The sequence below is a fragment of the Sebastes umbrosus genome, chromosome 3, assembly GCF_015220745.1.
Source record: "Sebastes umbrosus isolate fSebUmb1 chromosome 3, fSebUmb1.pri, whole genome shotgun sequence".
NCBI classification, from domain to species: Eukaryota; Metazoa; Chordata; class Actinopteri; order Perciformes; family Sebastidae; genus Sebastes; species Sebastes umbrosus.
In genome coordinates, this window is record NC_051271.1 from 11,733,391 (window position 1) to 11,746,836 (window position 13,446).

Sequence of the window (13,446 nt, forward strand, 5' to 3'; positions counted from 1 at the left end):
GCTAATAGAGCCCTCTAAATGTTACACGCTGCTCCTTTAATGATCAGTTTATTTCAGTTTATTACATGTTTCCATATTTTTTCATCATGTGAAAGTAAAGCTGGTACTTAGTTATCATACGTAAGCCTTGATAAGGCACATGGATGGAGTAAATACATACAACTTTCCTTTAACTTTAATCTTATTCTGCTAGTAACTTTAAACCATATTATTTTCTCCTATTCCTTTAAAGAGATACTCCACCAGCCTAAACTCTTCTGTGGCTCTGGAGAGATCTTTGTCAAGTCTGAAAAAATAACCCTGATGATGTCATCCGGATTATTCCGGCTTGGCCTCCAAGATCACAAATTTTTAAACAGAAGGTTGCATTACAAACTGAAGTAGAGCTGAAACTTACAATTATAATCGCTATTGATTAGTCTGCAGAATATTTTGACAAAGCTATTAATTGTTTAGTCTATAAAATGTCCAAAAAAAAGTTAAATAATGATCATAACAATCTCTCAAAGCTCAAGTTGACATACAGGCCAACAGCTAAATCCCAAACATGATAAGTTTACTATGATAGAAGACGTAGAAAACAAGAAAATACTCATATTGGAAAAGCTGGAACGAGTGAAATTTTGAAAAAAAATGAATGAAATGAATCATTTGTCAAAATCGTTACCAATTAATTATCTGTTGATCGACTAATCGATTCAGTTAGTGTGGCGTTTTTTTAAAGACGTGCACATTAACCAGGTAGGTTGTGTCTAATGACTTTATAGAAGTGCAACGTTACATTGTTGCCTTCAGTTTTCTTTTAGGGAATATCAAGCGGTCATTTTAAATTATAGATTATAAAGAAACCATTGTCTTTGCTGTTGCAGCATTAGTGATATCAATATCTGCAATATAACACAAATGCAATAACAGGTGCATGTGACTTATGGTACAGTTTAAGTTGACTGACTGGGTTTATTGGTGCAATTAAAAGTACAATTATTTTAACTGATTTACCGACATGAGAATAAACTCAGACAGGGTTAGGCTCCATGGGAATGTAGTGAGGTCATTAAACCAGTAACATGTGTGGTGCAACTCTGAAATGTTGACTACAGTCCCATAAGGAAGTGGAATAGTTGATCCAGGACACACTCCTAGCACTTCCTCATGTATAAAAGAAAAGGGTGTGTTGATACATTATTATCATAATGTGGCTTTGTGGTATTGTTTTCACCTTGTGAATCTGTGTGTGAATCATCATAGTGAAATAATTTCCAGGAGACAGCTACTGTAGAAGGAAGTAACACAGAGGCAGTTTTAAGTATTTTTCTTTGACAGGTGTTTTGTTTATGTCTGTGAACGGATGTAGACACAGTGATTGCATCACAACCGTGCAAGATACAGTCATGAAACTTTACAGGTGTGTAGTTGAGATAAAAATGAAATCAATGTTTGAATATGGGAGTCGTCCAAGCGAGAGCGCCGGATGTAGGGGGGGTAGGATGTGGGGAAGGTGACATTGACTCCCTCACTTAACACCCCTGGTCTGATTTGGCGTCAAGGCTGGTGTGATCTCATCGCAAGATGGTTTTTATTTAGTTATATATGTATTATAAAACAGTATTTAAAGCAGCAGTGGGTAGAATTGGAGCAAATATGATTTTAAAAAGTTATTTTTATAAAACGGTCACTATATCCTGACAGTAGTGCATGAGACAGGTAATCTGAAAAAAAATCATGTGCCTCTGTGTCCTCCAGTGCTCCTAATGACATCTGCAAGATTTCAAAGACCGGAGGAAAACAACCAATCAGAGCCGAGCTGGAGCCTGGCGTCTCTGAGCAGCTGTCAATCACTCGCAAACTCCGATCAAACGGTCAAACTGGACAGCGCTGATCAAATATGAATCATTATTCTGTTACTGTAATGCCTATTTCTCTCCTCAAATGTTTTCAGAAACATCTTGTAGTGTACTGTTTAGCTGTGTTCAGCCAGGTTGAGATCAGTTGAGGATATACCAAGCACCGCCCACCAGCCGGAGCAAACATTCTCATTTTACAGCTACAACATTTGAGGCGAGAAATAGGCATTACAGTAACAGAATTCATATTTGATCAGCGCTGCCTAGTTTGATCGTTTGATTGGAATTGGAGTGATTTACAGCTGCCTCCGTCAAATGAACAGCCAATAGGAACACTCTCTCTCTCTGAAATGACCTGTGATTGGTCTCCCGTCATGGGCTAGATTTTTTAAAGCCTGAAAACAGAGCCATGAGGAGGTGCAGAAGTCTAGTTTTCTCTCAGAACACGTGAATTACAATATGCTGAAAGGTTATTATGGAATTTTTCGCCAAATGATGCCAAAAACATTCTGCCTACTGCCGCTTTAAAATAGTATATTTAAAAATTCTTACAGTACAAGACTTTAAAAAGTCTTAGAGTACACGTCTCCTTCAATTTGTCATGTTTACATTATTCTGTACTGACTGTGCATATTATTGGTTATTTGTAATTTATTATGTATACATTTAAAGGAGCAGTGTCTAGCGATGAGGTTGCAGATTGCAACCAACTGAAGCTTTTACCGTGTGCCAAGCGTGTAGAAGAACTACTGTGGCTGACGCGAAAACGCGAATGGCACCATCTAGAGCCAGTTGTAGGTCATTTGGAGCAGAACTAGTGCGTAGAGTGTGTGTGTGTGTACGTGGGAAGTGAGTGGTGAAGCAAGAGAGAGAGAGAACGGCGGCGACAGCAGCGAGTAACATTATCGACTCCGGCCCAAGCGGGAAAAGTTAACAGTGTTTGGTTTGTCCGTTCTGGGCTACTATTGAAAAATGGCGGTGCAACATGGCGGACTCCGTGGAGAGGACCCGCTCCCTGTGTAGATATAAACGGCTCATTCTAAGGTAACGAAAACACAACGATTCTTATTTACAGGTGAAAACATACTTATTAATATTATATTCAATTTCTGCCAATAGGTCTCCCTAAATGTTACACTGGTCCTTTAAGGAACATTCTAAAAGAAGATATATCAGTTACTAGAAGTTAAAACTCATCTCATCATTACATCCTTGCAAGGGACATACAGCAGGAAAGATGAATTAATAAATTGTAAGAAAGAAAAAAACAAAGAAATTTCGATTTTCAATTTCATGAAAACTTTAATTAATCAACAGGTTGTCAGCAGAGCTACACACTGGAAAATACATTTATGTTCCATAAATACATCAATAAATATATTGAATATATAAGTTATATATAAATATATATATATAGACAAGACAACAGTAATACAGTTTTACAAACTACAGGAGCAGTTAAAGTGACATCAGAGAGTATTGACTACAACACACACAGTAACATACAAACAAGCACATCTTCTTCATAAATAACATGTTTGATACAAACATGATCTGAGTAGGTAAACTTGGTTGTCATTTTCAGCACTTCATCAGGACATTAAGCTGTCCTCTGGTATTAAAATGAGGTGAGTGCGATAACAACAAATACTTTTTGGTATTTTTCATTTGTCTTTAAACGACTCAGACTAGTGAAGCACATCTCTCCCGATCCGTTCAGCGTCTTCTGCTGCAGAGAAAAGAAACAGAAAAAGAATAATTATTTTGTGCATCAAAAGTAATTTTCTGTTACATTCTGAAAGTAGACTATTGTGCCCTGTGCTGTATGGTTGAGCTGTACTTACTTAGACATGATCCTCTTAATTACTTTCTTCACCCAGGGAGCTTCGGGGTCCAGGCAAACCTCTTGGCCTGTCTTTTTCAGAGTAGCACTGCAACACCAAGCAAGAAACAGAGATGCATTCAGAACAAGTTGGTGAAGCCAACAAGTGACAGCGACAAAACCTCAAAGTATCAACATCATCACTATCTAGATGGGGTGAAGGCTTTGAAATTAGGGCTTACATGATCTCGGTCTCGTCGCAATGGGAGTTGGCAGGAATCAGCTCCACCTTCTCGATGTGGCGGCCGATGGGTTTGCTCTCCGTCTGGATGCAGCGACAGTGCAGCTCCACTCCCAGGCTTCTCTTACTCATCCCTGTAAGGAGACACATGTGGTCAAAAGGTGCAATGCAATGACGAAAAGAGGACAGTAGAATGTGCATAGCAGTGCAAATGCAAAACTGAATAGAGAGTAACTTGATTAACAGCATAGCTCAACATGTTACATTCAATTATTGAATAACAAAAAAAAAAAAATCTTACCTTCACTGACGGCCAGGAAAGCCAGGAGCACCACAATAGAGGAGACAATGAATCCGCTGCTCATCATTTTTGCCATTTTCAAATTCTGCAACAATTAACACTGAAGATTAAGAATATCTTTCAGAACGCCGTCTTGTGAAGCTTGGATGTAAAAGTCAAAGGAGCTTTTCATTCAACTGAATTCTTCTTCTACTCAGTTCCTTCTCTCTACTTTTCCTTTTCTCAGTTCAGCTGCCTTCGCACTCTGCTGTTTGAATCTAGTGCTGAAGAGGAGAGTCTCTCCTTCTTATAGCCGTCTCCTGGAAATGACTCATTTCCCTTGCTCGGACATGTTGCGCAAGTTGGGACCGTCGCCGGGAATTTACCCTGCTGAAGTTATCTGACTGACACCTGTGATTTATCAAGATGGTTCATTAGCCAACATTTACCCCTAATCCAGAGTTCACTTGGAAAAACACAGTGACTAAAATTCTGTACTGAATTGGTTTATGTTACAAGAGTGCTTGAGAAAAATTCTTTGTAAATTAGGCATCACTGTCAGTGGTGCGTTGCACCGTTGCTCACACCAAGAGCATGTTGCTCTATCAGCAAGTCATTCACAGATGTTATCTAATAAAATGAACAATTACATGCAATGCATGAATGATCGGCTGACGAATGTAAGCCTCAGGTTTTGTCATCGAAAATCTCACCTTCAGAAAGGAGAATTTTTTGTTCATGACCTTTGTGTTTGTGCATACTCAGCATGTCCAGCTGTCAAAAGCTGGACAGCTACTAAAACAACAAGAATTTCCTGAGCTCCTGAGCTGAATTCAACATGTAAAAATGCTTCCCAGAACTTGTTAAAGCATTCTTTGGTGTTTGGGAAAGAGACAGAGAAAACGTTTTGTTTACAACTCCTTTCCAAACAAACAAAGTTTAATCTACCAAGTTGAATAAACAACTATAATGAATGAACACTGAGAGAGAAACTTAACATTTTTTAAACCACGTTCATGCAGCCTAGACTAAAAGCACATTATTGCAAAGCAATTACACTCATCAAAAGTCATTGCTGTCTCACACGTTTGACATTCCTGAAGAAACACAGGCAACGTGCCAAAAAACCTTGATGGGACTGAAACCTGACGCAATTTGGACTAAACCTGCTCAAACACATCAGACCTACGTCAACACAGGCATTCTCACAAAGAAGAAGGAAGTGTGGAGTAACTTATGATCAGGGGGGCTAGTCTTGCGGTTCTGACACAATAACTCTTCAGTTGTTGAGTCATTTAATTGATACATGCTGATTGAAAGTTTTTGGATGGTAGACAGGTATGTCTGTTAAGAGTATAACAATTTGTGGTTAAATTATTTGTTTTTTGAACTGCAACTAAAATAAATCTCTGGAAAGCAGTGGTGGAAGAAGTATTGTATCCTCTACTTAAGTAAAAGCACTAACACCACACTGTGGAAATAGTCCACTAGTAGAAGTCCTGCATTCAAAACCTTACTTAAGTAAAAGTATGTAAGTGTTATCAGCAAACTTACTTAAAGTATCAAAAGTAAAAGTGTTCATTGTGCAGTAAAATATTCCTGTTACTATTGTATATGATGCTTTTGGAGTAATATTACTGCTGCACTAATGTGCATGTTGCATTTTACTGCTGTAGATGTTTAAGGTTATGATCATTTAACTACTTTTGGGTAGTTTAATCTACAGCAATGCATTACGTTCTATAAGATCATCATATGTTTGTAACGTCGCTGTCCTGTGAGAACCATGCATCTCTTCCTTAGCGCAGAAAAACAGCCCTGTTTTCAGCTTTGTGACGATGCATTTCCCAGCTGATTGGGTTTTTAAATTGTTTATTTACTGTAAGTATGAGAATTTCCTCAACCCACACATTTAGTCCTTCAGTTTTATCAGCAACATTCAATTCCTTTTTTGGTCGTCTCTCCTTGGATTGTATACAGAAATGAAAACAACGTGAATATCACATCATAAGCATGTGATGAAGTTAGGTGGAAAGTTTCTGATTTACCACAGTCTGTGTTGTGGTTAAAAAACAGTGTATGTGGGGAGATTAAGTGACAGGCAGCACCTGACCAACATGAGTTAAGACACATATGACCATTTTCTATCTATTGGGTTTCCCCCAAATTTACCCTGTGGTGTTAAAATCAGATGATTTTTAGAATGGAAAATTAAGGGAAGAGTGCATTTATGGCATTTCATGTTTTCATGCACATGATGGAGAAAAACAAATCGCGAACACTTTCAATACTGTAACCGATCATTTTGTAGAGCGTGACCAATTTTACACGTGCAAACACACACGCTCACACACACACACGCACACACACACACACACACACACACACACGCTCACACACGCACGCACACACACGCACACACACACACGCACACACACACACACACACACACACACACACACACACACACACACACACACACACACGCACGCACGCACGCACACACTCAGGAAACAGGGTCTGTAGCTTCATGGGATCACAGAGGAAGTATGATGAAATTCTCTTTCACAGAATGAGGTTTTTGGATATTTCAAAACTTCCCCTTGACATCATCTAAACCACTCATCGTTGGGGCCAAAAATGTGTCAACTTCATACAGTAGCCAGGATTAAGACAAGTAGCCCTGCATCGTGACCATGGTTTATTATCATTTACTGTAATAACATCTTACTATAAGCCTAAGGAGGGATCACCTTAAAGAGATGTCAATGTCGGCTAGTAGGTCGGTACACCCCCCCCCCCTACTTCCGGCACCTTTGCTCTGACCACACCCATTTTCAAACTCACACCTGTAAAGGTTCATGAGTGCATCTAGCACGGTTGTGAAACTATCACTGTGACTAAATCTGTCTGCAGACATAATAAACACCTGGTAATACTCAAAACCACTTCTGTGGTATAGTTTCTGCTACAGCAGGTGTCTCCAGGACCACAGTTTGCCATAATGACACACATACACATACACAGACTCACAAGGTGATACCAGTGTCATTGTCACGGCTGGTAAATATTGGATAAACAATGGAAAATTCAAGTTCTCCAGAGGATGAATCCTAATGGTGATCCCCTGACCTCTAGCCCCACCAGTGGGTGAAATGTTTCACTTTTGGTGAGGGGGAAACATCTCAACATCTATTTGGTACAGAAATTAATTCATTTAGAAAAAGTGTTAGCATTTTTATAAAATGTTAGCCTGGAAAAAAATGATGAACAAATCAGCACTATCAATATCAGCTGCACCGCTGAACCAACCTCGGCACAAGTGGATTTAGAGCCAGGAAAATACCAAACAAAGTGCAACAACTTTACGACTTTGTGCTGGCATGAAAACAGGGACCTAAGTCAATGCTTTGGCACATGCCTTGCCTTTTTCAGCATTGGTATAATTTAGAATAAAAATGCTTAGTGCATTAAGGTATTGCATAGCATTCCATAACATACAAGAGTATAGTGTAGTAGAGTATAATAATGCACATTTAGAGAGAGTTTGCTCTGTCTTGAATGGCATTCTGCCTGATAACATCTACAATCACTGCCTTATCCTGGTAGGGTTTGCATGACTAAACACAGGAACATGCACACAAAAGACTAAACGCTGATACTGACTACAAAAAGCTGAGTAAACGAGGATGAAAACACGAGCAGGGAAAATCAGGAATGAGTCATGAACTTGACTTACATGAACTCCTTTTTTTCTTTTTCTTTGGCGGTTGAGAGGTAAGCTCATAGGTAATACTTTGCCGCTCTAGCATAGGCCTGCTCCATTGTAATGTGTACAACTGCAAACAATTAGTTTCAGTTAAACTGTTGTTGGTGTTGATGATATAGAACATGAGGAAGTGAGAGCCTAAAGGAAGACTCAGAGACTCAGAGAGTGTGTCGCTGGGGATTCCAGAAAATGTCATGGAGTTTTGGGGATTTACAAACAGCTGGAGGAGGAGTTGAAGATTGACAGTTTTTTTTCCACCTCACATAAAGCTTTGAGTCAAGGTCTCTATCTATGTATCTGTGGGTGGGTGGCCCTGCAGGAGTTTTACGTGTGTAACAGCGTCTCTCTGACATTAAACATCATGTCAGGACAAGCTTGCTGGCATGTCATAAACTTCCCCCATATGACAGCTATAGGTGATTGTGCAAAGGCTTTCAACCGTATTTTTGCATGTGCATTATTACTATTCAGCTTACATTTTATACTGCACCTATTTACATTCAAAATAATAATAATAAGTCACAAACAACTACTTATTGTCTTAATCTTTGACAGGATTATACCCATTATCATGTGGTTATACCCAGAAAATTATACTGTCAAGGTTGGTAATGCAGGACAACAGGGATCGGACCCAAATGTACACAGAGTTGGAAGCAGGGTTATTATAGTAAACTAAAAGTAAAGTGAAAATAAGTAATAATATAAATAAATATTTTCAGTAAACTGCAACTAAATAAAAGCTATATCCTTTAAGAAAAACTACAACTAAACCGAAACAATATTTTGGGTAAAAAACTAATACAATTAAAATTAAAATAAATGTAAATTCATTTCAGTTTTAGATTTTTAACTATAATATATCACAACCGGAAGAAAAGGAGACAGCATGAATTTCCGTTAACTCTCATGACCAAGGTCTGAAAGTAACTTTTTTCACTGCCTGCCACTGTGGCAGGTTAGTATTTTTTTTTTGGCTGCCACTCAGAAATTTTATCTGCCACTTTTGAAATCTATGCGCTAAATGAAGGAATAACATTTTAGAGCTGATGCCATTCAATGTTCGATATATTTGACAATAAATGCATCATATGCATGATAAATCACAGTGTTTGAATTACACTGTAGCTTCCGGGGAGCCCTATTTTTCGGGGGTGGGAGGGTACTGTCCTGTACTTTGTTAATGTCATCTATAGTGGTCATTTGCATAAAAACACAAGTAAAATAATTAGGAAATAAATGATTGTATTTTTATTTAAATGTTTGCTTTGATTAAAAGAAATCTTTGCATCAGTATAGTTTTAATGATGTATTATAAGCTGCTTAAAGCTAGTGTTAGGAAATTAAACAGGTCATAATTCCCTCTCTAATATCTATTCTATATTGCTGTGAAAACATCTCCAACAAAAACTCTATTTATTCCAGTTTCTCGCCAAAACCTTTAAATCTCCTCTTGTTGATTTCAACACAGATTTGTTCTTCACAGTGTACCATTATGAGGGAAAAATAGGGTGTGTCTCTCAGGTTTAATAGTATTGGCGCCATATTTTTGGAACTGGTTCTCAACAGGAACCGGTTCTCTTTTCCCATGATTAGCGTTTTCCTGCCAAAGTGGCGGATGGCCTAACGATTTGCAAACTACTGGACCCATCAGCCTCCGGTTGCAGTGATTCAACAAGTCATCAACTTTTTTAGTTTGGATTTTCCGCTACAGATTACGAATTTTTCTATATTGTTTAGCAAATAAAAAAACTGAACCGAGCACTGACTACAACTTTTCATGTCGTTGAGGGGAGCTACTTAGCCGTTAGCAGCCGGTAGGCGGCAGAGTCCAACGACCAACTGACAGTTTCTGTTCAGAGGAAGCGTTAAACAGTCAACATGAAGCGTTACACAGTGGACTGCAGTTTACCTGCACGGAGCCAGTGCAGACGGCTGCATAGATTAAACTGAGAAAGAAAAACTTGCGTGGGACGTGCAAGTGAAAAACGCATCTGATACGCTTGCGGTCTAGGCGGGACAATTGTGATTCATTCAATCAAACATTAAAGCAGTAGTCTGTATATACAGTATATGTGGAGCTGGATTGTGGGAAAGGTGGGTGATCGGGCATGCAGGTGTAGATGTGTGGCAGTCAGGTGATTGGGAAAAAAGGGAAATTGTGAGTGGATCTGGTGGACTGATGGAAAATGCCAACGGGGGGGGGGGCTTGGTAATAGTCTGAGGGCATGGGAATGGGCCTGAAGAGGGCAACAGAGAGCTAGAATGTGACAATAGTCTTGAGAATGTAGGAATTTAGCTGGAAAGGGGAACATTTAGGATTTGTTTAAGGGAGAACAGATGTGAAGTTGCTCATTCCAGATAACTCCCTGCAGCAAACAATAGACAGTTTTCACAGGAAAATTCTTTTTGCATGAAACATCTTTTTATGTGTTTTTGAAGATAACACCTCAAAATGTCATCCAGGCTTGCAAACTGCACCAGTTCAGTGAGATAGAGCAAAAATCATCAAAAATAAATGCTATATAAAGAAGAAGAAGAAGAAGCATGAAAATAGCTTCCATGAATCTAAATAACTACAAATAAATGAGCATTGTGTCCTGTGGGAAATAGTACTAAATTCACTTCTTTAGCAGTCTAACACTCCTTCTTCCCACAGAGGTAATGATGAAATGAAAAAAACTCAGTTCCTTGGAATAAGTGAAGGGAGGAGAAATTATACAAGAGTAGAAAAGGGCTTACGGAGAAGACTTGCATCACAACTGCGGAGCGGAACGGCTGAGCTTTCTACGAATGTTTGTAGTCTATGGGCTAACACTATTTCTTAAAAATTAGATTATAACTCTGACTTCAGCTTCAGATATGTCTATCATCACTATTGTGGCACTCCTGGTTTTCCTGGCAATCCCCGAGGGTGAGTCTAATCTGTCAATTGCTGTTAAAATATAAGAATATTTATGTCTTGGAAATAATGCTTTACTCTCTTTGATGCTGGCATCCATGCACTCTGTGATTTGTGTCAAGTGATCTGCATTTAGCAATCAGTACTTTGTTTCTTCTCTTACCTCTCACAACCTCAGGTATCAGTCTGGAGGGTCATGAAGTGACCCAGCGATGTCGATGCATCAGCAGGGAGACAAGGTTCATTCGACTTCGTAACATAGAAGAGGTGGAGGTGAACCCTCGCAGCTCCCACTGCAATGACATTGAGATTATGTAAGACCTGGGGCCAAAGTTTAGCAGTTGTTCTGTTTATTTGTACTCATAAAACACTAGAAAGCTGCCAGAGGTGAATACTGGTGTCTTAATGGGTCTGGTGCAATATTACTAAGTCTTACCGTGTCTGATGTCTCTGACCTGTCTTTGATCCTGCAGTGCTCTTAAAAAGGGTGGGCAAAGGATTTGTCTGCACCCGGACGCTCCTTGGGTCAAAAAAATGCTTGAAATGAGGAAACTGGCAGGGTAAGTTTCTCTTCACTGTATTTTTGTGAATGTGTGAATAGATCAGCATTAGAACGGACCTCATATGAACAAGAAAAATTCTTCATGTTCAAGGTAAAGAGTTGAAAGGATTGCACAGTCCGAGGCACATCTTACTACAGGAGGGGATTTTATCACCTTATTGACGACTGAGAGGCAACTCTGGTTTATTCAGTTAGTAATTCATTGTGTTTACATGCTTAGTCACAGATCAGGGAAATTTGAAGATGTTCGCAGAAGAGAATTTAAGTTATCACATCTTCTCCTAAACGACAATTAACTTTCCAGGAAGCTGATCAATCATTAGTCATTTACTGGTTAATCGAGGGTTGTTGAAAATAAGAGTCATCAGCTTTCTTCCAAGACACTAACGTAGAGTCGAAACGAAACGAAAAGTCCCAGTCTAATTCTAATTCTTACTCTAAATTGGGAAATAAAAACACATATGAAATGATAGTTAAAGACAATACATAACAAAGTTGAGATGACACTCAAAGTAAAATTCCCACTGGACGTCATCAAGTACTATCTTCTTGGCAAGAATCTTTAGAACTACTGCACTGAAAGCAATCACATGCAATTGGTGTCAAACAAACACAGACATGGAGGATTCAACCAAGTACATACTATGGAAAGAATAACATATATAATCAGAAATCAAAGACACATAGCCAATAATAGATGGAGAAAGAGGACACTGCAAACATAAGAACTAAAATAACATTTTAATGGCCCATGTTTTGATTGTCTTTTCTCCTGTATTTATTTGATTTCTTTAGCCCTTGGGGAAGTATGTTTAACTGTTTAGCAGAGTAAGGGGAACTATTATGATGACATACTCTATAGCTGTTTCTTTCTAATACTGTTTCGCAATCAGCTTTCATCTACCTTTTATTCAGTTAGGTCTTAATTTATTATACCATTATTTATTTCCAATATTTCCCTGTACTTTGATTAGGATCATTTTAATAAATTTCATTTTTTTTACTTACTAATTTAATCACTATTATTATTATTATTATTATTATTATTTGTCCTTCTTCCCCTCACTTAATAATACTGGTATTGGATTCATATATATGATGTTCTTTGTCTTGTTTTATTTATACTGTATGACAAAATGAGTGTGTATCATGGAGAACAAAGTACACGTATGGATGAAACGAGTCATTAAATAAAAGTAATTAAAAATATATATACATATTTTTAATTAATTTCATTGTGATCAAATAGTGAGCAAATCATCTGTCACCAATTCCATATTCAGTATGTGAGTAAGTGAAGTGAGATTGCCTACTCTATAACATATGTAATTTTTTTTGTACTGCAGGTAGACAACTTAAAGACCAACCTTCACAGATCTGGCTCAGAGGGAAAGATCTGTTAGAGTCACATTTTCATCACCACTTAAGTTCAAAGTGGAAGCACAGACTGCACTGATGGAGCACAGAGAGCTAAACTTTTCCATTCCACAAATAAAGGCATGGTGCCGGTGGCTTGGTGATGGTTTTTTGTAAGCAATTAAAACACTTTGATGAATGCAAATAATTGTAAAAGAACAGTGAGTTAAATGAACGATATAAATGGTATATATTTGCAGACTGCAGGATAGAATGAAATTCAAATGTAGTGTCTGTGTACAAACTTGTGTTTCCAGCCTTGTTGTTGTTTTTACGTATCAGCTTTGTTTGCATGTTTTCTACAGTAGAGATTCTATACAGTAGATGTTTTAAATAATCAAAGTCATGTGTTCGCCTATGTCTACAAAAAAACATGCATAAACATTTTCATCTGAAATACTAAGACAATGATTTTGAATAAATTGTGACATGATTTACAAACCAGAAATCTGTTTATGTCTCCCTCAGTCCTTCTCTTTTGAGATTTTTTTTTTTTTTTAGATCATTTAAGTGAGACTTCTCGTTAGTCAGCGTGCGAGGAGGGTAAAGCAACATAAGTCATGGTTTAAATCCATGATTTTATCAGAACAACTGATTTATTGTGGTTTTG

The 13,446-nt window shown here is 38.1% G+C and overlaps 2 protein-coding genes across 3 annotated transcripts; one reads left to right on the forward strand and one right to left on the reverse strand.

The window, feature by feature from the left end:
• Positions 1 to 3,502: 3,502 nt before the first annotated feature.
• Positions 3,503 to 4,473, reverse strand: LOC119484735 (permeability factor 2-like). Its single transcript, XM_037763797.1, has 4 exons — positions 4,209 to 4,473; positions 3,909 to 4,041; positions 3,689 to 3,775; positions 3,503 to 3,573 (listed from the first exon to the last, which is right to left on the reverse strand). Exons 1-4 carry the CDS (start codon positions 4,282 to 4,284, stop codon positions 3,561 to 3,563), a joined length of 309 nt encoding a protein of 102 aa, XP_037619725.1. The 5' UTR covers positions 4,285 to 4,473; the 3' UTR covers positions 3,503 to 3,560.
• Positions 4,474 to 10,188: 5,715 nt separating this feature from the next.
• LOC119484736 (interleukin-8-like) lies at positions 10,189 to 13,284 on the forward strand. 2 transcript variants are annotated; one of them, XM_037763799.1, is made up of 4 exons: positions 10,189 to 10,870; positions 11,043 to 11,172; positions 11,332 to 11,418; positions 12,767 to 13,284. In XM_037763799.1, exons 1-4 carry the CDS (start codon positions 10,819 to 10,821, stop codon positions 12,768 to 12,770), a joined length of 273 nt encoding a protein of 90 aa, XP_037619727.1. In that variant the 5' UTR covers positions 10,189 to 10,818; the 3' UTR covers positions 12,771 to 13,284. The 2 variants fall into 2 exon arrangements, with proteins under 2 accessions (XP_037619727.1, XP_037619726.1); XM_037763798.1 differs by having other exon boundaries at positions 10,194 to 10,870; positions 11,037 to 11,172.
• Positions 13,285 to 13,446: the final 162 nt, after the last annotated feature.